This window comes from Salvelinus fontinalis, chromosome 11 (assembly GCF_029448725.1).
Source record: "Salvelinus fontinalis isolate EN_2023a chromosome 11, ASM2944872v1, whole genome shotgun sequence".
Taxonomy (NCBI): Eukaryota; Metazoa; Chordata; class Actinopteri; order Salmoniformes; family Salmonidae; genus Salvelinus; species Salvelinus fontinalis.
The window spans coordinates 14,443,010-14,464,743 of NC_074675.1; the positions used below are offsets into that span (position 1 = coordinate 14,443,010).

At 44.0% G+C, this 21,734-nt stretch overlaps 1 protein-coding gene across 5 annotated transcripts; it reads right to left on the reverse strand.

The window, feature by feature from the left end:
• Positions 1 to 12,539: 12,539 nt before the first annotated feature.
• Positions 12,540 to 20,818, reverse strand: LOC129865108 (E3 ubiquitin/ISG15 ligase TRIM25-like). 5 transcript variants are annotated; one of them, XM_055937600.1, is made up of 9 exons: positions 19,899 to 20,818; positions 19,203 to 19,298; positions 18,380 to 18,613; positions 17,980 to 18,139; positions 17,831 to 17,875; positions 17,640 to 17,702; positions 17,348 to 17,484; positions 13,690 to 13,794; positions 12,540 to 13,493 (listed from the first exon to the last, which is right to left on the reverse strand). In XM_055937600.1, the coding sequence occupies exons 1-8, from the start codon at positions 20,217 to 20,219 to the stop codon at positions 13,732 to 13,734; spliced, it is 1,119 nt and encodes a 372-aa protein (XP_055793575.1). In that variant the 5' UTR covers positions 20,220 to 20,818; the 3' UTR covers positions 12,540 to 13,493; positions 13,690 to 13,731. The 5 variants fall into 5 exon arrangements, 4 of the variants coding, with proteins under 4 accessions (XP_055793575.1, XP_055793577.1, XP_055793574.1 ...); XR_008761319.1 differs by lacking the exon at positions 17,348 to 17,484 and having other exon boundaries at positions 19,899 to 20,817; XM_055937602.1 differs by lacking the exons at positions 12,540 to 13,493; positions 17,348 to 17,484 and having other exon boundaries at positions 13,517 to 13,794.
• Positions 20,819 to 21,734: the final 916 nt, after the last annotated feature.

Genomic DNA, 21,734 nt, shown 5'->3' on the forward strand with positions numbered 1-21,734 from the left:
AAAAATGTACGAACAACAACTTACAGACACACACAAACATTGACTACATCTCATCTGCCCACACCCCCATCCCTAGTGCTTGCATTATTGTTTGCCACTTGGCCTTAGATTGTACCAATCTGTTTTCTCGGTCGTTACATATTGTTTCAAGCAAGATGTTTATTAAGGACACCCCATCGAGGTTGTTCAGGTATTCACAATGACCTGTGTTTAGTTCCAATAGGGTAGGAGGGATTTGATTTGACCTCACCCTCTGAACCTTCAGGAATTAAAAGGCTCCATGTTCTGACCTTCATGCCTAACCAGATGAAGCCTCTAGGATCTTTGACAGATGTTTGTCTACAGCTTTCAGGATTTAGTCAATGTTGCAAAAATAACGGACTACTCGAGACTTAAATAACTCTTATCAATTACCTGGTCATTTTAAATTACGCCAGTCTTCCAATCAAATAAAATTGTATTTGTCACATACTTCGTAAAAAACAGTTGTAGACTAACTGTAAGGGCTGTCGCTCTCCTCATCCTCGGACGAGGAGAGGAGAGAAGGATCATCAGACCAAAATGCAGCATTAGGGAAATAAGCCATCTTTTATTTGAAACGACGGCAACACGAAAACACAAAACACTTTCAAAAATACAAAACAAGAAAACGACGTAGACGAAACCTGAACATAAACTTACATAACTAAACGTAACACTTACGGACAGGAAACAGACTACATCGAAACGAAACGAACAACCGAACAGTCCCGTATGGTGCAAGACATAACACAGATATGGAAAACAATCACCCACAAACAAACAGTGAGAACACCCTACCTAAATATGACTCTTAATTAGAGGAGAACGCAAAACACCTGCCTCTAATTAAGAGCCATACCAGGCAACCAAAACCAACATAGAAACAGATAACATAGACTGCCCACCCAAAACACATGCCCTGACCTAAACACATACAAAAAACAACATAAAACAGGTCAGGACCGTTACAGAACCCCCCCTCAAGGTGCGAACGCCGGGCGCACCAGCACAAAGTCCAGGGGAGGGTCTGGGTGGGCAGTTGACCACGGTGGTGGCTCCGGCTCTGGACGCTGTCCCCACACCACCATAGTCACTCCCCGCTTCTGTCTTCCCCTCCCAATGACCACCCTAAAACTAACATCCCCTAAATGAATGGCCAGCACCGGGAGAAGGGGCAGCACCGGGACAAGGGGCAGCACCGGGACAAGGGGCAGCACCGGGACAAGGGGCAGCACCGGGACAAGGGGCAGCACCGGTACAAGGGGCAGCACCGGGATAAGGGGCAGCACCGGGACAAGGGGCAACACCGGGACAAGGGGCAGGTCCCGGCTGATATCCTGACTGAACGGCTCTCGACGCTCATGGCTGGCTGACGGCTCTCGACGCTCATGGCAGGCTGACGGCTCTCGACGCTCATGGCAGGCTGACGGCTCTCGACGCTCATGGCAGGCTGACGGCTCTCGACGCTCATGGCAGGCTGACGGCTCTCGACGCTCATGGCAGGCTGACGGCTCTCGACGCTCATGGCAGGCTGACGGCTCTCGACGCTCATGGCAGGCTGACGGCTCTCGACGCTCATGGCAGGCTGACGGCTCTCGACGCTCATGGCAGGCTGACGGCTCTCGACGCTCATGGCTCTCTGACGGCTCTGGCTGCTCATGGCTCGCTGGCGGCTCTGGCAGATCCTGTCTGGTTGGCGGCTCTGGCAGATCCTGTCTGGTTGGCGGCTCTGGCAGATCCTGTCTGGTTGGCGGCTCTGGCAGATCCTGTCTGGTTGGCGGCTCTGGCAGATCCTGTCTGGTTGGCGGCTCTGGCAGATCCTGTCTGGTTGGCGGCTCTGGCAGATCCTGTCTGGCGGGCGGCTCTGGCAGATCCTGTCTGGCGTGCGGCTCTAGCGGCTCCTGTCTGGCAGACGGCTCTGTAGGCTCATGGCAGACGGGCGGCTTAGCAGGCTCATGGCAGACGGGCGGCTTTGCAGGCTCATTGCAGACGGGCGGCTTTGCAGGCTCATTGCAGACGGATGGCTCAGACGGCGCTGGGGAGACGGATGGCTCAGATGGCGCTGGGGAGACGGATGGCTCAGATGGCGCTGGGGAGACGGATGGCTCAGATGGCGCTGGGGAGACGGATGGCTCAGATGGCGCTGGGGAGACGGATGGCTCTGGCCGGATACGGCGCACTGTAGACCTGGTGCGTGGTGCCGGAACTGGAGGCACCGGGCTAAGGATAAGCACCTTCCTACTAGTGCGGGGAGCAGGGACAGGGCACACTGTACTCTCAAAGCCCACTCTATAACTGATGCGAGGTACCGGCACTGGTGACACCGGGCTGAGGACAAGCACATCAGGATTAGTAGGGGGAGAAGATACAGTGTGTACAGGGCTCTGGAGACGCACAGGAGGCTTTGTGCGTGGTGCCGGAACTGGAGGCACCGAACTGGATACACGCACTACAGAGAGAGTGCGTGGAGAAGGAACTGGGCTCAGGAGACGCACTGGTAGCCTAGTGCGTAGTGTAGGCACTGTAGGTACTAGGCTGGGGCGGGGAGGTGGCGCCGGAAATACCGGACCGTGGAGGCGTACTGGCACTCTTGAGCATTGAGCCTGCCCAACCTTACCTGGTTGAATGCTCCCGGTCGCCCGACCAGTGCGGGGAGGTGGAATAACCCGCACCGGCCTATGTAGGCGAACCGGGGAAACCATGCGTAAGGCAGGTGCCATGTATGCCGGCCCGAGGAGACGCACTGGAGACCAGACGCGTTGAGCCGGCCTCATGACACCTGGCTCAATACCCCACTAGCCCTGCCTGGGCTATGCACTCGTACAGGAGACACCGTGCGCTCTACTGCGTAACACGGCGCCTGCCCGTACTCCCGCTCTCCACGGTAAGCCTGGGAAGTGGGCGCAGGTCTCCTACCTGCCCTTGGCCCACTACCTCTTAGCCCCCCCCCAAGAAATTTTTGGGTGTTACTTACGGGCTTTTTGGGCTTCCGTGCCAGACGAGTTCCCTCATAACTCCGGTTCCTCTCTCCGGTAGCCTCTGCTCTCCTCAGTGCCTCCAGCTGTTCCCATGGGAGGCGATCCCTACCAGCCAGGATCTCCTCCCATGTGTAGCAACCCTTTCCGTCCAATATATCGTCCCATGTCCATTGCTCCTTCTTTTCCTGTCCCTTACTCCGTTGAGTTTTCCCTTGCCGCTTGGTCCTAGCGTGGTGGGTGATTCTGTAAGGGCTGTCGCTCTCCTCATCCTCGGACGAGGAGAGGAGAGAAGGATCATCAGACCAAAATGCAGCATTAGGGAAATAAGCCATCTTTTATTTGAAACGACGGCAACACGAAAACACAAAACACTTTCAAAAATACAAAACAAGAAAACGACGTAGACGAAACCTGAACATAAACTTACATAACTAAACGTAACACTTACGGACAGGAAACAGACTACATCGAAACGAAACGAACAACCGAACAGTCCCGTATGGTGCAAGACATAACACAGATACGGGAAACAATCACCCACAAACAAACAGTGAGAACACCCTACCTAAATATGACTCTTAATTAGAGGAGAACGCAAAACACCTGCCTCTAATTAAGAGCCATACCAGGCAACCAAAACCAACATAGAAACAGATAACATAGACTGCCCACCCAAAACACATGCCCTGACCTAAACACATACAAAAAACAACATAAAACAGGTCAGGACCGTTACACTAACAGTGAAATGCATACTTGAAGTTTCTTCCCAACAATGCAGAGAGAAAGAAAATAGCTAGATAATAGAAATGTAATAACACGTAATAGTAAAAGTAATAATAAATACACAATGAGTAACGATAACTTGTCTATGTACACAAGGTGCCATTACGGAGTCGATCTGCAGGGGTAAGTGCATTGGCTATGATGTCATTATGGTACAAAGTCCATGATCAGCGCTTTCATTTGGAAACTAGGCTCGGATTTGGATTACGACATTGGATGATGTTTTATCCTGTTTGCCATTATAGAAGATCCCAATGGCAATATGCAATACCATCTGTTGGCTATTACAGTATTGTTGCACGTTAATACTGTGGGTGGATTTAGTATTTCATTTGATTTATTTAGTGGATTTAGTATCTACTGTTGGTTGACACAAGGACAGACGTGGTATATAACAGTTCACTAAAGCCAGATACAGACATAGAGTAACTCTAAAGCAAATCCACAGTGCCAGAAATTCATGCATATGTTAAAATATTTTTGCTATTTATATACATGGTACACCACAAGTGATAAACAAATTAAAACATAAGATATTCAAGTTGTGGCTTGTGAGACTCCCTGAGAATTGTATATGGTATATGAAATTACTTTAAGCTTGTCCATTAACTTGATTTGTGACTGAAATGTCCTGCCTTTGTGACTCCCATTTTGGAGGAGAGACGGAAGAGTCACTGACCTATTCTACTCTATTCACACAAACAAGAAAGAGTCTGTGTAAGTCACTGACCAACTCTACTCACAAAAACAAGATAGCGTGTGTAAGTCAAACCTTATTTTATCAACTATTCCGTATAGGATAGCTTGCTTTGTACGATAGTTTCAATATCGTGTTTTTGTGATGTGTGTGTGTGTGTGTGTGTGTGTGTGTGTGTGTGTGTGTGTGTGTGTGTGTGTGTGTGCGTGCGTGCGTGCGTGCGTGCGTGCGTGCGTGCGTGTGTGTGTGTGTGTGTGTGTGTGTGTGTGTAAATCACTGTGCTCGGAAAGAGCTGGACTGAAAAGAAGTGATGTTGGGAGGACAGACTGATTCATAGTATAATCGACAATCTGTGGTCAAGCCCGTCGGGAAGAAACGGTGACCTCAACAAGATGATATGGTGTTTCAAAACACTTTCAAACCCCCTCTCAAAAAGGTTCTCGACAAAGAACAAAAACTTTCACATAATTAGCGGTTGCCATGGCACGGCCCCACAATGTTTGTTACATCATAGAGGGTGTTACTACATTCCATACATTCTTAAGAGATCAGAGGGATATTTTGGCATGTAATATGGGCTCCACCTCATGAAGCTGATATATGGAACCACTCTCCACAGCGCTGGGGTGAGTGCTGCATAGTACAGATCTCAATGGCTTCATTATCTTCCAGAGTCCTTCTCTGCGTGAACGTACTTCAGTGGATGATAATTCCCTCTCTTGCAGAACACCACTAACAATGAGATGCAGTGTGGGGGATTAGGAAAAGAGACAAGACACTGCAAATTGACTCTGCATGCCTTGGCTTTAATTGCTGGTTGCCTTTCAAAAGATCCCAAAAATACAATTTTTATTATGTCTGAGAGTTGAATAACAACTACAAAGCAGGGGTGGAAAAAGTACCCAACTGTCATACTTCAGTAAAAGTAAACATACCTTAATAGAAAATGACACAGTAAAATACTATTTGAGTAGTAGCATTCTAAAAGTATTTAGAGCATAAAGCATCAAAAGTAAGTGTACAGTAATTACGATAATATACTTAAGTATCAAAAGTAAAAGTAGAAATCATTTCAAATTCCTTATATTAAGCAAACTTGACGGCACCATTTTCTTGTTTATTTATTTATTTACAGATAGCTAGGAGTACACTCCAACACTCAGATATAATTTACAAACAAAGCATGTGTGTTTAGTGAGTCTGCCAGATCAGAGGCAGTAGGGATGACCAGGGATGTTCTCTTGAGAAGTGCGTGAATTGGACAATTTTTCTGTCCTGCTAAGCATTCAAAATGTATCAAGTACTTTTGGGTGTCAGGGTATATGTATAGAGTAAAAAGTACATTATTTTATTTTGGAATGTAGTGCAGTAAAAGTAAAAGTTGTAAAAAATATAAATAGTAAAGTACAGATACCCACAAAAATTACTTACGTATTACTTTAAAAAATGTTTACACCACTGCTACAAAGACAGTGCTCCACCCAAGCAAACTAGATACCCACTAGATACTTGACTGAAAACATCTGGCGCTTATTTAATGTAGACATCTTGAGGGAGTGCCAGTAATGACAAGTTGTTGACCTTAGAGATGTGAAGTAATGCTTCAACATAATGGTTGTGTTTACATCACTTCTCGCATAGTCAAGTCAAGCACATGTTCATGGAATGCTTTCAGTCATGTAATGGATATAGACACAGTAGGCTACTGCACAACATTAACTAGCCAAACACAAAGACTGCTCCTCACGTTCCAAAAGTTCTTACAACATCCAAATTGGAGCATCAAATGAACACATTCATTGTGGTATCAGTAACAAGTCAAATGAGAGTTGACTTTAAAGTATAACTTGAGCATGATATCAAAGGTTTGGTGTTATAGGTATGTAGATACTAGAAAAGTGCCTGCAAGAGCATTTGATTTATTTTTTACCTTACTAGGCAAGTCCTTTTAGAAACAATTCTTATTTTCAATGATGACTTAGGAACAGTAGGTTTACTGCCTTGTTCAGGGGCAGAACGACATATTTTTACCTTGTCAGCTCGGGGATTCAATCTTGCAACCTTTCGGTTACTAGTCCAACACTCTAACCACTAGGCTACCTGCCGCACCAATGGGGATGTGACTGAATAAACGTAAAGGTCCCGAGTGTACTCAAGCAGTTGGTGAGGTAACGTTGTCGGCTAATTGTATTAGATTCATCAGTCAATACAGATCAATCCATTTAGAGCTATGTGGAATGATTACAGGGGTTAGACATTAACCTCAAGGAACATGTCTGTAGCCTAAATAATGTATCACTTTCTGAGGAATGATAAAACAAGATAACACCTTATTTGATTGGAAGAATGATAGGTGGTGATAAAGTAATTAGCCCACCCTAAAGTTTACCAAAATGAGTTGTGTTGTTTTGCTTTGTAAAACGGTTCAAGGCACAGATGCTGATGTTAAGTGGCAGTGTATATTATTGTTGCAACATTGCCCTCTGTAGGAAATATTTAGGAATGCCTGATATTTAGGAATGCCTGACTAGAAAAATACCATTGTGTCAGTTCTGCATGTTACATTTCTATGTCCAGATCTCCAAACTAAAAGGAAGTTTCATAATCTTTTTAAAGGAATACTGTATTAGCTGTATGACTGTTTCTGTTGATGCTCCAGCTTGGTCTTTTGAAGTGAATTTGAACAAATAAATAAAGTGAAGCCAGTTCAGAAAGGAAACCCGAGTGTGGTGGCACCAAATCAAACTTTGTCACATGCGCCGAATATAACAAGTGTAGCCCTTACCGTGAAATGCTTACTTACAAGCCCTTAACCAACAGTACAGTTCAAGAAGAGTTAGGAAAATATTTACCAAATAAACTAAAGTAAAAAATAAGAAGTAACATAACAACAATAACATAACAATAACGAGGCTATATACAGGGGGTACCGGTACCAAGTCACTGTGCGGGGGTACAGGTTAGTTAGGTAATTGGTACAAAGGGGTGAAGTGACTATGCATAGATAAAAAACAGCGAGTAGCAGCAGTGTAGAAAAAAAATGGTGGCCATTTGATTAATTGTTCAGCAGTCTTATGGCTTGGGGGTAGAAGCTGTTAAGGAGCCTTTTGGTCCTAGACTTGGCGCTCCGGTACGCTTGCCATGTGGTAGCTGAGAAAACAGTCTATGACTTGGGTGACTGGAGTCTCTGACAATTTAATGGGCTTTCCTCTGACACCGCCTATTACAGTTGAAGTCGGAAGTTTACATACACTTATGTTGGAGTCATTAAAACTCGTTTTTCAACCACTCCACAAATTTCTTGTTAACAAACTATAGTTTTGGCAAGTCGGTTAGGACATCTACTTTGTGCATGACACAAGTAATTTTTCCAACAATTGTTTACAGACAGATTATTTCACTTTTAATTCACTGTATCACAATTGCAGGGCGTCAGAAGTTTACATACACTAAGTTGACTGTGCCTTTATACAGCTTGGAAAATTCCAGAAAACAATGTCATGGCTTTAGAAGCTTCTGAGAGGCTAATTGATATCATTTGAGTCAATTGGAGGTGTATCTGTGGATGTATTTCAAGGCCTACCTTCAAACTCATTGCCTCTTTGCTTGACATCATGGGAAAATCAAAAGAAATCAGCTAAGACCTCATAAAAAACATTGTAGACCTCCATAAGTCTGGTTCGTCCTTGGGAGCAATTTCCAAATGCCTGAAGGTACCACGTTCATCTGTACAAACAATAGTACGCAAGTATCAACACCATGGGACCACGCAGCCGTCATACCGCTCAGGAAGGAGACGCGTTCTGTCTCCTAGAGATCAATGTACTTTGGTGCGAAAAGTGCAAATCAATCCCAGAACAACAGCAAAGGACTTTGTGAAGATGCCGGAGGAAACAGGTACAAAAGTATCTATATCCACAGTAAAACGAGTCCTATATCGACATAACCTGAAAGGCCGCTCAGCAAGGAAGAAGCCACTTCTCCAAAACTGCAATAAAAAAGCCAGAGCACAAATCATTATATAATAATAATCAATAATTTTGCTCTTTATTTAACCATCTTACATATAAAACCTTATTTGTTAATCAAAACTTGTGAATAACTCACCACAGGTTAATGAGAAGGTTATGCTGGAAAGGACGCGCGTACATAACTCTGCAATGTTGAGTTGTATTGGAGAGAGTCTCAGTCTTAAGTCATTTTTCACACACAGTCTGTGCCTGTATTTAGTTTTCATGCTAGTGAGGGCCGAGAATCCACTCTCACATAGGTACGTGGTTTAAAGGGCATCAGTGTCTTAACAGCGCAATTTGCCAAGGCAGGATACTCTGAGCCCAATCCAGAAATCTGGCAGTGGCTTCTGATTAAAATCAATTTTCTCAGAACCGCTTGTTGCAATTGTGATGAGGCTCTCTTGTTCAGATATCAGAAAGTACTTGCGCACCCAACTCACTCAGGTGCTTCGCCATATCACATTTGACATTGTCCGTAAGCTTGAGTTAATTTGCACACAAAAAATCATACAATGATGGAAACACCTGTGTGTTGTCCTTGTTAATGCAGACAGAGAGGAGCTCCAACTTCTTAATCATAGCCTCAATTTTGTCCCGCACATTGAATATAGTTGCGGAGAGTCCCTATAATCCTAGATTCAGATCATTCAGGCGAGAAAAAACATCACCCAGATAGGCCAGTCGTTTGAGAAACTCGTCATCATGCAAGCGGTCAGACAAGTGAAATGATGGTCAGTAAAGAAAACTTTAAGCTCGTCTCTCAATTTTTTTAAAAACGTGTCAATACTTTGTCCCTTGATAACCAGCGCACTTCTGTATATTGTAAAAGCATTATATGGTCGCTGCCCATATCATTGCATAATGTAGAAAATACACGAGTGTTCAGGGGCCTTGCTTTAAGAAAGTTTTTTTTTACCATTTTTACTGTAGTGTACAAAACGTCTTTCAAGCTGTCAGGCTTTTCCCTCTCGGTGGATGCTGCAGTGTACCCAAGTGGCGTCAGGAGCAACTGCTTGCACGCGCATTACCACTCCACTATGTCTCCCTGTCATGGCTTTTGCGCCATCAGTACAGATACCAACACATCTTGACCACCAAAGTCCATTTAATGTCACATAGCTAGCTGTCCAGTACTTTAAAAATATCCTCTCCTTTTTTCCTGGTTTCCAGAAGAGGATGGCTTCCTTAATTGACCCGCCATAAACATAACAGACATATACCAGGAGCTGTGCCAGGCCTGGCAGCTGTAATGCATAGAATTCACTGGCTTGAATGCAAAGCAGTAATTGTTTCAAAACATCTCCTGCCATGTCACTGGTGCGTCGTGAAACAGTGTTGTTCGATGAAGGCATTGTCTGTATAGTTTCTTTGGCCTTTTCCCCCAGCATTGTCCCAGCCATATCCACGGCAGCAGGAAGAATTAAGTCCTCCACAATACTATTGGGCTTGCCTGTCCTAGCCACTCAGTAGCTCACCATATAAGATGCTTATAGCCCCTTGTTATTAATGGTATCTGTTGCGTTTAAACATGTCTTACTACTCGAAAATCGTCTTAATTCTCGCTCAAAAAACTCCTGACTTATTTTTCAAATTGACGTTTCTAAATGTCTGCGCAAGATTGATGGTTTCATCGAGTTGTGAGATAGTACTTTGGCACATTTAACACACTATGGCTGAGGAAAGGCACTACTCCCAATATAAGTGAACTCCAAATCAATGAAGTTTTCATCATATTTGTGCCTCTTCGATGGTCAAACGTCCCTGTCTCTTGTTCGGTGCTTTCCCAGGTAGCTCTTCAGCTGCATCAGATTCCCAACTGTCAGTGTCCATGCTAGCTGGGCTAACAACAAATGTAGAATTACTGATTCTAACATTGGATGTGCTCGTGGAAGCAGAACAACTTGTGTCGTCGACAGGTGCAGGTGTAGTAGTGCTGGTAGTAGCAGTACTACCAGTAGAGCTAATATGTGTCTCTATGGACGTGGGCATACATTTTTCTTAACCATTTATCAATTTTCGAGCAAACAGAATGAGCAGCAGCTACGTTTGGCTACATACGGACCGTTAGTGGAATACCCGCAAGAGAGTAACGGTTAATGTGATTGGATGTTACTTATTTGACTTGCCTACCTGTATTTGACATTGTGTTGTTATTTCGCTGAACACTAGATGGTTTAATTTTATTTTTGGCAGTGAAACAAGGCTACTCAGGCGAGAAAAAAAACTCACCCAAAAGTATAGACCCGTTGTAAAATATAAATGGACTGTTTGAAAATGTTAAGAATACATATTTTTTTAAATATATGTTTTTATGTGAATCAAAATTTTATTTGGCGTACCCCTGATGGCATTGTGCGTGCCCCTGGGGGTACGTGTACCCCAGTTTGGGAATACCTGGTCTAGGGTATCCGGAAGGATGCTGTTGATGTGAGCCATGACCAGCCTTTCAAGCACTTCATGGCTGCTTGAAACATGTAGGTATTACAGACTCAGTCAGGGAGAGGTTGAAAATGTCAGTGAAGACACTTGCCAGTTGGTCCACACATGTTTTGAGTACACGTCCTGGTAATCCAATCCAATCTTAATCCTGTATTGATGCTTTGCTTGTTTGATGGTTCGTCTGAGGGCATAGCGGGATTTCTTATAAGCGTCCGGATTAGTATCCCACTCCTTGAAAGCGGCAGCTCTAGCCTTTAGCTTGATGCGGATGTTGCCTGTAATCCATGGCTTCTGGTTGGGGTACGTACGGTCACTGTGGGGAGGACGTTGTCGATGCACTTATTGATGAAGCCGATGACTGAGGTGGTATACTCCTCAATGTCATTGGATGAATCCCAGAACATATTCCAGTCTGTGCTAGCAAAACAGTCCTGTAACGTAGCATCCGCATCATCCAACCACTTCCGTATTGAGCGAGCCACTGGTACTTCCTGCTTTAGTTTTTTCTTGTAAACAGGAATCAGGAGGATAGAATTATGGGCAGATTTGCCAAATGGAGGGCGTGGTAGAGCTTTGTATGCATCTCTGTGTGTGGAGTAAAGGTGGTCTAGAGTTTTTCCCCTCTGGTTGCACATGTGACATGCTGGTAAAAATTTGGAAAAACTGATTTAAGTTTGCCTGCATTAAAGTCCACGGCCACTAGGAGCGCTGCTTCTGGATGAGCATTTTCTTGTTTGCTTATGGCCTTATAGAGTTGGTTGAGTACGGTCTTAGTGCCAGCATCGGACTGTGGTGGTAAATAGACGGCTACGAATAATATAGATGAGAACTCTTGGTAGATAGTGTGGTCTACAGCTTATCCTAAGGTACTCTACCTCAGGCGAGCAATACCTCGAGACTTCTTTAGTATTACACATTGCGCACCAGCTGTTACATCAGAGAATATTCCATCAATTGGATTCGCACTCTACTTATATGCCCTCCATGTAAACTGACCAGTTCTACACATGCTACCTCGATGCCGGATTGTCGCGCGCGCATGTTCTGGTGTCTCTTGCTGCTATAACTAGCTGTTACTCGCTATGCTTGCTGTTTTCTGATATCCCAGGGTTCTGTGTTTCTTCATTTAGGGGATTTGGTATAGCATATCGTGCTCACTACCTGTAGTTATTTGATCATCTTTATATGACGCTTCACTCTGGCAGTGAGCTACCCTGAAGGAGCAGAGCCCAATGCCAAGACAATGCATTGTACTTTTTTCTAATATATAATTAAATGGTTAAACGGACACATGGTGTTTCCTTTCTGAACTAGGCCTTACTGACACACATTAAATCAAGTTGACATACACTATTTGAGAGAAGTGTTTGTCTTATCAAGGATTTTTTTTTTTAACTGTAGCAGACCTATTTCAGTACATAGATGGAATATAATCTCTTCCACACAGGCAATGTGGAAGGTGTCCTGGGATACCCATGGGACTTCAGCATTGGTCCCCAGGTAGGAAAGACTGGCCACATAACATATAAAGATATATGTGTATTTGTATGTGTGTACAAATGTAACGCCTGTCGTCGGAAATGAGTGGACCAAAGCGCAGCGTGGTAAGTGTTCATGATTTTATTTATTATCAAAAAACACTCAAACAAAGTAACAAAACAAAAGCGAACAGTTATGTCAGGTAACAGAGACTAAACAGAAAATAACTACCCACAAAACACAGGTGGGAAAAAGGCTACCTAAGTATGATCCCAATCAGAGACAAAGACCTCTGTGCCTCTGATTGGGAACCACACTCAGCCAAAAACAAAGAAATAGGAAACATAGAATGCCCACCCTATTCACACCCTGACCTAACCAAATAGAGAAATAAAACGTCTCTCTAAGGTCTGGGCGTGACAACAAAGTTTCAAGTTTTCCACCTGGTCCATACCCAAAGAGAGGCCCATGCGAAGAGAACTTTTACAGCTGCAGACATCTACTCCAGAAAACTGCATCAGGGAGCAGATAGCAGTATGTATTTTTACATTTGAATATAGGTATAGAGAAGTAGACTAAAACATTCAGGCAACAAGTCAAGTACTGTCATATTATAACAAACTATAGGTTTAGTTTCTATACATTGTTCTTCTGCTTTCAATACCTAAACCGAGTGTGTGTGAAAGACAGCCAGGCAACACAGGCATGAATACTCCAGGTATGACCCTTGAACACAATCAGTTTGGGAGTAGGAAAGTGTCAAGTCATGCCAAGGTGACTGTGGTGCTGGCCTACTGTGATGATGATGATTAAGATAGTGATGGTGATGGAGAGGATGAGGATGATGATGGAGATGATGATGGAAACGATAGTGATGTTGACTGCGGCGCTGTGCCATAGTGCCTCAGGCAGTGTGCGGATCACAGATGTCCAGCTGCAGGGTCTGTTAGTGAGGCTGGGGAACTCCTCCCAGAGAGAGCAGGACATCGGGGGGTTCCGTCTCCAGCAGGACGTCCCATCGCAAAGTTCCGCTTCCCTCCCAGAACACTCCTCCAGCCAGCTAGCTCTGTTACGGCAGGCCTGTGATGAAAACACAGACATTAATCCTTCGGTGAACATTGGTATAGATTGTCATAGTGTGTCATCTTTTGTTTACAAAAAAAAGCCTCATTTAATTTTCAGTTGAACAACTTAGTCAATCATTCTATGAGGTGGTTTATGCTTTGACAGAGGTTTTGTGAAGTCGACTAATTTTTGAATGTGGTTTGTACTGTACTGTAAGGTTTGGTCTGAAGCCTCTGGAAGGAAGAAACCGAGCTCAGGGGACTTCCTTTGGGTTGGGTTGGAGCGTATCATGTTGGGACCAGAGTGCACCACAGTCCTATGCAAAGACAATGGCCAAGTGAGAACACTGAGGGGTGAAGGATGATTGAGTGACTGATAGTATATAATTGATCCGGGACTACATTATTTGCCCTTTATCACATAATTAATGTAAACAATAAATGTCCTGCAAGTCTCTCTATATGTTAGTACTTGTATGTTAGCATTGAATGTGCCGTATACATAACATATGATGATCTGCATACTCTGGTGGGTGGCTAGGCCATAGCATGGTACACACCTGCACACTGTACTGGGATAAAGCCACACCAGGCCTGGGCTGAGCATCATGAAAAAGTGGAGAGCTGCAGAGAGGACACTTTGTCCTGTGAAGAGGAAAGCATCCCTGCTACAGAGATCAACTGCCCTGACAACACACCCTTTCTTCTGATTAAAAGGTCATTTGTGTATTCAAATGAAACATTCAAGTCATGCTCTGTTGAGGTACCATTAGAATAAGAATTGATTGAAGCATCACATAAAGTGATACTATTTATTTAATGCTAGTGGTTTAATTTTCCTACAGGAAGAAGCATGTGTTTAGGGTGTGCCACAGTCCGTGGTCCTAGAACCCTTCATCCATAACCCATCCTTCCTGCTTCCCCTCTGCTAGACTTCCGGGCCCAGCCGCAGAGCAACCCTGCAAGGCCACACACCGGTACAGACCTCCATAGTTAAAGTCAGAACTCTTACTCCGTCATTGAATTTAATTCCTTTTTTTTCTCTGATTCCTTGATTGAATTTAGAACGCGTGACACATTGAACTTGAGATATAAATGTATCATAGTATGGTTCTCAAAGTCAAACTATGTGTGTACCATCACATGCAGCCAGAGTCCAGGCCAGAAGACCTGCCACCCTACGTTACCAGCGGACTGGAGTGGGGGGAGGGCCTGTTCAATCAGCAGGGGTATGTAAATATTGCACATGCTATTTTTTTTTGTTGCTGCTGACACTGAACAATGTAACCGGTAATTTTGTGGATAGAGAAACTATATGATTCAGTAGGGGACAATTCAAAGTCAGTGTTAGTAACATCCCACTGGGCACAGATATAAATTCAATGTTTATTTAACTGAAATGAAGTGGAAACAATGTTTATTTAACCAGTGTGTGCCGAGTGGGATGACCATTACTCAGAGTACAGTAAACATATGGTTTCTGTGTGTGTTGTGTGTCAGCCCTGTGTAGGAGGAATGATGTTCCTTGGCCCTCAGCCCCCCTGCGCCTCCCCCCTCCAGCAGTACTGCACTGCAGCTACAATCCACACCACAACAGGGTTATCACTGCTTAGATGCATGAAAGTCAAGAGGTAGCTACTGCTGCACAGGCACATGACTCTCCAAGGACTACAGACATGAGACTGAAACCACCTTGGGCAAGCAGCAGAAACAGAGCCCCACTCTAATCTTCATCTGTCCTCCTACAGTTTCATTAGATCTATTTTACAGAAGATCTGCTGTACTGTCAGCTTTGGCATCTATTGGTTGCCTGTTGGTTGCCTGTTTAAATACATTGTACATGGTTAAATGGTCACAAATGTCAACATTACTCAATTGGATAAAAGAAAAAATATATATATATATTTTTTTAAATAGGCAGGTTGCAAGTTGGGATGTATTTTATTTTCCTCCAGGTCAAAGAGGTGTAAGAAATTCAAATGTATTATTCTCAGTAAAAGGTCTTACTAAAACCTGTTCTTTATCGAAAACCATTCCATGTAATTTAAAAAGAGAGTCAACTGACAAGGTCAAGGTGCTTCTACATATGCATCGCTTGGTGTTTGGGGTTTTAGGCTGGGTTTCTGTATAGCACTTTGTGACATCTGCTGATGTAAAAAGGGCTTTATAAATACATTTGATTAATTGATTGAACCAAACCAAGACAAAAACACAGGGGATGGAACAGGGTCGAGGGGAAGCACTACAACAGTGTAAGTGGATCTAGAGCTGTTCCCCACCACATCAATCATCCAAATTCCATCTCCTGGTTTTTCTCACGTAACAAAACAAAAACACCCCAATATTAACACTAACCCCCCTCTCAGGAACTTAGTTTTGTTCTTTATTTTATCAAGTTAGAAATGATGCTACAAACAAAAATGATTTATTTTATTTATTGTAATCTTTAAAACAATGGCCCCACCTCTCCCCGTTAGTAAAGCTGGAATCAAACATTGTAGATAAAGAGCGGCTTCGCAGCGGGACTCCTAAATGAAGGGTCAACTCCCTTCATCCAGGTCACGATCTTAAGCAAATCAACTTCCTCCAACTTTCCCAAGTGATTGGTCTTATATTTCCTTCCTCATTGTCACTCGGGCCGAGCTCCCTGCCATCCAGGATTTCTATACCAGGCGGTGTCAGAGGAATTCCCTAAACATTTTCAAAGACTCCAGCCACCCATGTCATAGACTGTTCTCTCTGCTACCACACAACAAGAGGTACAGGAGTGCCAAGTCTGGGACCAAAGGGCACCTGAACAGCTTCTACCCCGAAGCCATAAGACTGCTGAACAATTAATCAAATGGCTACCCGGACTATTTTCATTGACCCCCTTGTGCATAGCGCACTGGCTCTCACTGGACTCACTGGACTCTACCCACACACTCACACATACTACACTGACACTCCAACACACACACGCATATTGATGCCACACACTCACACAGACACACTTTCACTCTTTGCATACACTGCTGCTACTCTGTTTATTATCTATCCTGATTGCCTAGTCACTTTTACCCTTCCCTACATATACATATTACCTCATACCCCTGCACATTGAGGCAGTTTTTAAATTTATTTTACCTTTATTTAACTAGGCAAGTCAGTTAAGAACAAATTCTTATTTTCAATGACGGCCTAGGAACAGTGGGTTAACTGCCTTGTTCAGGGGCAGAACGACAGATTTGTACCTTGTCAGCTCGGGGATTCGATCTTGCAACCTTTCGGTTACTAGTCCAACACTAACTACTAGGCTACAGGTACTCCTTGTATATAACCTCGTCATTTTATTGTCTTACTGTTTCCTTAAATTTTTTCCCTACTTTTTAACTAGGTATTGTTGGGAAAGGGCTCGTAAGTAAGCACAGTAAAGCCTACACCTGTTGTATTCGGCGCATTTGAGAAATACAATTTGATTTGAAATACACTTGATTCTATGACGTTCAGTCAACACAGAGCCACAGATGATCCACAACCAGGACCAACCCAAAACCCAGCACAGAGGTCCTCAGTGAATGTGGTCTGGACTCTGTGGAGGAGGGTCATTGTATCCGAGATGCTGTAGAAGGCCAGAGTCCCTGCCTTGCTGTCCAGATACACTCCTACTCTGGTGGAGCAGGGGACAGGGATATCAGTCCTATTCTTATTGTGCCAATAGGAACAACTCGAGTTGCGACACACCAAACTCCAGGACTGATCATTGGAACCAAAGCAACATTCCAATCCGCCTTTCCTGCTGATGCTTCTGTATGTGATGGCTACCTCACATTCCCCCCTCCTATCCACCTCACAGTAGTGGGTTCCAGACAGATCCTCTTTACACAACACCTGGTAGTGGTCTGTGAATCTGTCTGGATGGTCAGAATAAGACAGAGCCTTGTCACTCCATGACACTTCTCTATTGCACTCAGACAGACGCAGGTGTTGATATGCCGAGTTGGGATCCAACGTGAGATGGCAGTAGTCTAAGAAAGTGAAAAAATGTAATGAAGGTGAAATATGCATTCGTGATAAGGTCTGTGTGTGTGTGTGTGTGTGTGTGTGTGTGTGTGTGTGTGTGTGTGTGTGTGTGTGTGTGTGTGTGTGTGTGTGTGTGTGTGTGTGTGACGGTATTACTTACTCTCCAAGAACTCCACTCTGGTCTTGGGCTCATGATGAAAATGTACTTCAGCAGCAGCCATTACTATATAGAGTAGGGAGATGCATTGAGTAATCCATGTTTAATTAAGAAGCATTCAATACAAATATATACGAAATTAAACCAAGATGAAATATTCACTCATTGTGTGTGTGTGTGTGTGTATTACTCACATTCTGGTCTTGGGCTGAGGACATAGACTTCGGAGACAGCCGTTACTATATTGTATATATGCAGACAAATGGATGTATTCATTTATAATCAACGCATTTAACAGAAAGTTAAAATATTTGGTTATCTTCACTATATCTGTAACACTTACCTTTTCCAGGTATCTGGACCATTTCCTCCTTCAATACATCCTCCAGTCGCTCCATCATTCCAGAGATGGAGCTCTTCACTTCCTCAAAGGAGAAGTGTTGGTTGGCAGTGATATAGGGTAAGAGCTCAGATCCAGGAGCCACACAAAGAGACTGGAATGTCTACAGCGAGCAAGAGAGAGAGAGAGGGAGGAAGAATAGACAATAAGAAAATATGCAGAATTCTGGAGCTCAGAGGTTATATGTTGTGTAGTAGTAAGGAATCCTGGGTCATGTTCGATGGGCACAAACGGGGAACATATTATGAAACAAAAATAAACATTCTTATTGAACAAGATCAGGTAGTTTCGTGCCTAGCTCTGAACACTACCCTGCCACTGTGGATAGAAAGAGTGATGTCACCTTGAGGAAATTAATGTTATCCTCTGTTTGTGCGAGCTGCTCCAGCTCCTTGTCTCTCCTCTTCAGCTCAGCTATCTCCTGCTCCATTCGCACCAGGAGTCCTTCAGTCTGGCTTACTGACGCCCTCTGGTGGGCGCTGATCAGCTCCTTCACCTCCCAGCGCCTTCTCTCAATGGAGCGGATCAGCTCAGCAAAGACCAGCTCACAGTGCTCCACTGCTGCATGTGCTGAAAGCTGTTACGAGAGAAGAAGAGAGAAGGGAGGGGGGCCATTTTAACCAGCACATTCACTCTGCACTCACCTAGACCCATAGCATTGTGTCATTATAGCATCTGTGACAGCATGGCCAGCGCAATTGAGGCGGGCATTTTGACATAGTACATTTTCTTCCTCACAATTGGCTGATCCCTCCTGATGACCCGGTTGGACATGACTCCAACAAGGTCACCAGGAGGGATCAGCCAATGAAGTTTGAAGTCCCACCCAGATGACTAAATTAAAATGGTAGAAGCCCTCTACATGCTAATATGGACTTTTGGCCACTAGAGGCCTCTATCATTCTCTATGCCTAGACCCCAGACAACCGGTCTGTTCCCTATAGTGTGTCCCGGTGCTATTAGGCTCCTCCCTGGTTTTAGTTTAGGATGGCCTTTTGGCCACTAGAGGCCTCTATCATTCTCTATGCCTAGACCCCAGACAATCGGTCTGTTCCCTATAGTGCGGTCCCAGTGGTATTAGGCTCCTCCCTGGTTTTAGTTTAGAAATAGTACTCAACATTTTGCAAAATAAATGTACATACTCTAAATGGTTAATAAATACTCACTGAAAGGGACATCAACGCCTGTCTTATGTCCTGCATCTCCTTCTCTCTCACACAGATTGTCAGCCCGACTTGCTGCCGTTTCTCCCTCAGCTGCCCCTGTAGAGAATAACATTTTCAAATGATTACCAAAATGACAACATTTTTCATTATTGACCAAGTTATGTTTTTGAGTGGGGAAATAGTTATTGAACTACACTTGTCATATGGCAAAAACATGATTATGCTAAACAAATCAGTTAGACTAAATTAAATGATAAATTGAGTGCCTTCAAGACAAAAGGTTACAATAGTTCAGAGTTCATGCCTCTGCAGTGTATGTAAATGAGTGACCTTTGACTTTTGAGGATACGGTCTGGATGTTATCTGGCCCGTCCTGCTGTTTACTGTAATCTACTCCATCCTTTGTTTTAAAGTGATTTTGTTGTGACAGCCTATTTTGTCTAACAGAGTTGGTTTTTGACTCTATCATCAGTCAGTCAATTTGAAAGCAGAATAGAGAATTTACAAATAAGAACCTAATTGTGGATTATGTGATACTGAACCCAGAGTGTGTGTCACTGGAACAGCTCAATTTTGGAGTTGGCTGGAATTTCCTGCTCTTCCAGTTTCTGGCAAAACAGTCAGCAATAATGAAGCTGATCTCTAAATATAATACATTATAGATGGCAGTATAATGTTCCAGATCCTTAGGCCTACCTGTTTCTCCTTCCTCTCTGCTGCTGCGGCTGAGTCATCACGATCATACTTCACATCTTCAGGTCCAAAGAAACAAGAAGCAGAGGGAACCGTTTTGAAATCTGTCTTCAATTTCTCTACCAACTCAGCCAGCAGAATGTTTCTGTTCAGAGCAGGTCTTGGGGTGAAGGTTTGTCGGCACTGGGGGCAGCTGTGAATTCCCTTTTGGTCATCAAGACTCCAATATCCCTTGATACAGCCTTTACAGTAGCTGTGTCCACAGGGAATAGTCACTGGATCCTTCAGTAGATCCAGGCAGATCGAACAACTGATCGAGTCCATGGCCTCGACTATCCTGGTGCACACACCAACCAACTGAGCAAAACAGTATCAGAGTCCCAAGTGGTGAATGCCGAGGAGTCGAAGAGAAGGGCTATCACATGCGCTGCTGTTACGTGAGAAGTGTTTACACTTCCTGTTTGGGTTGGGTCGTGGGTAATCTCGGAAATCCCAGACGTGTCCGCTATGCCGGAACATTGAGGGGTTCGATTCATCCCGTCCGGGCGCCCGTGTAGGCGTGTTTCGCTTCGGCTGAAAGTTTATTGCATTTGATTTGGAAACGGGCTGCCTCCCGGGCGTGAACCAGGTGCCCCGTTTAAAGGCCAGGGCGAAATCGGCTCAAAACAAAATTGACGTAGGCCTAATTAAGCACGTATAGTAGCTAATAACTAGGATTCTGTGTTTACTCATGAAAAATAGATTGTTTTTGATAAAAATGCGTTATGTGCATGTCATCCCAATGAAAACTAGTTAGAAAATTCTAACATTTTATGGATAAGATTTTTATGTTTGTGGACGATGCCTTGTTGACAAAATGACCGAGTGGTGCAGATTACTATTCAATTCGAGATGGGAGCCCCTCCCCGTTTTCGCCCAATGACGTGAAGCGGTTCAGCATAATCGAATCTGCCCATTGGTAACATTGTGACAGGCAACCCGTATGTCTAGAGTAGTTCGTAATTGTCTTTGCCGTTGTCATGTATGTATAGCGCGAAGCCCTGATTTGTCCCTTACATCCATCCGATCAACGTTCCAGCTAGCCATAGAGATGCAGTTGAAAGGTGGGACTGGGAGGTGGACGGGTGTATAAAGTGCTGCGTCTTTGCTGTCAAGACTACCACCACAAAATAATCATTAAACTTTAATGATTAAACCGTAATTGTTTTTTTCTTTTAAGCAAAGTAGTAAACATTGTAGTAACAAAACGATTCAACACCTACCTACCCATGCAGTTCCCAAGTAATCGAGAGTGCATTGTGTAGGCTAACAAATATGTATATACAAATATTTACTCTAAAACTGGAGCACATCTATCAACTTCAGATTTCTAAAATATTTTGTGGCTTTTAGGCATTTTTTTCAGCACTCTGCAACTGTAACGGATGTGAAATGGCTAGCTAGTTAGCGGGTACGCGCTAGTAGCATTTCAATCAGTTACGTCACTTGCTCTGAGACTTTCAGTAGGGTTGCCCCTTGCTTTGCAAGGGCCGCGGCCTTTGTGGAGCGATGGGTAACGATGCTTCGTGGGCAACCGTTGTTGATGTGTGCAGAAGGTCCCTGGTTCGCGCCCGTGTCGGGGCGAGGGGTAAAGTTAAACTGTTACACAACCCTCTAGTTTATAGTGATTATTTGCATTACAAACGGAGATATCAAACCAGGGGTTCTTTCAGCAGGACGCAACATTGTTTTCAGATAGCAGATTTCTATGTAGAACAAACTTGCCCTGTGACATGTAGAATAAGAAACCATGTCTATCTGCGACGTTCGTGGTACTGTTTTTGATTGACCCCCCCAAAA

Bases quoted from the DNA above. Each gene is read 5' to 3' on its own strand.
- LOC129865108 (XM_055937598.1), bottom strand. From the start codon at position 20,219: ATGGACTCGATCAGTTGTTCGATCTGCCTGGATCTACTGAAGGATCCA. The intron at 18,140-18,379 runs GTGACATCACTC...TGCTCGCTGTAG, and splicing joins ATAACATTAATTTCCTCAAG to ACATTCCAGTCTCTTTGTGT. The intron at 17,485-17,639 runs GTAAGTAATACC...TCACTTTCTTAG, and splicing joins CAGAGTGGAGTTCTTGGAGA to ACTACTGCCATCTCACGTTG.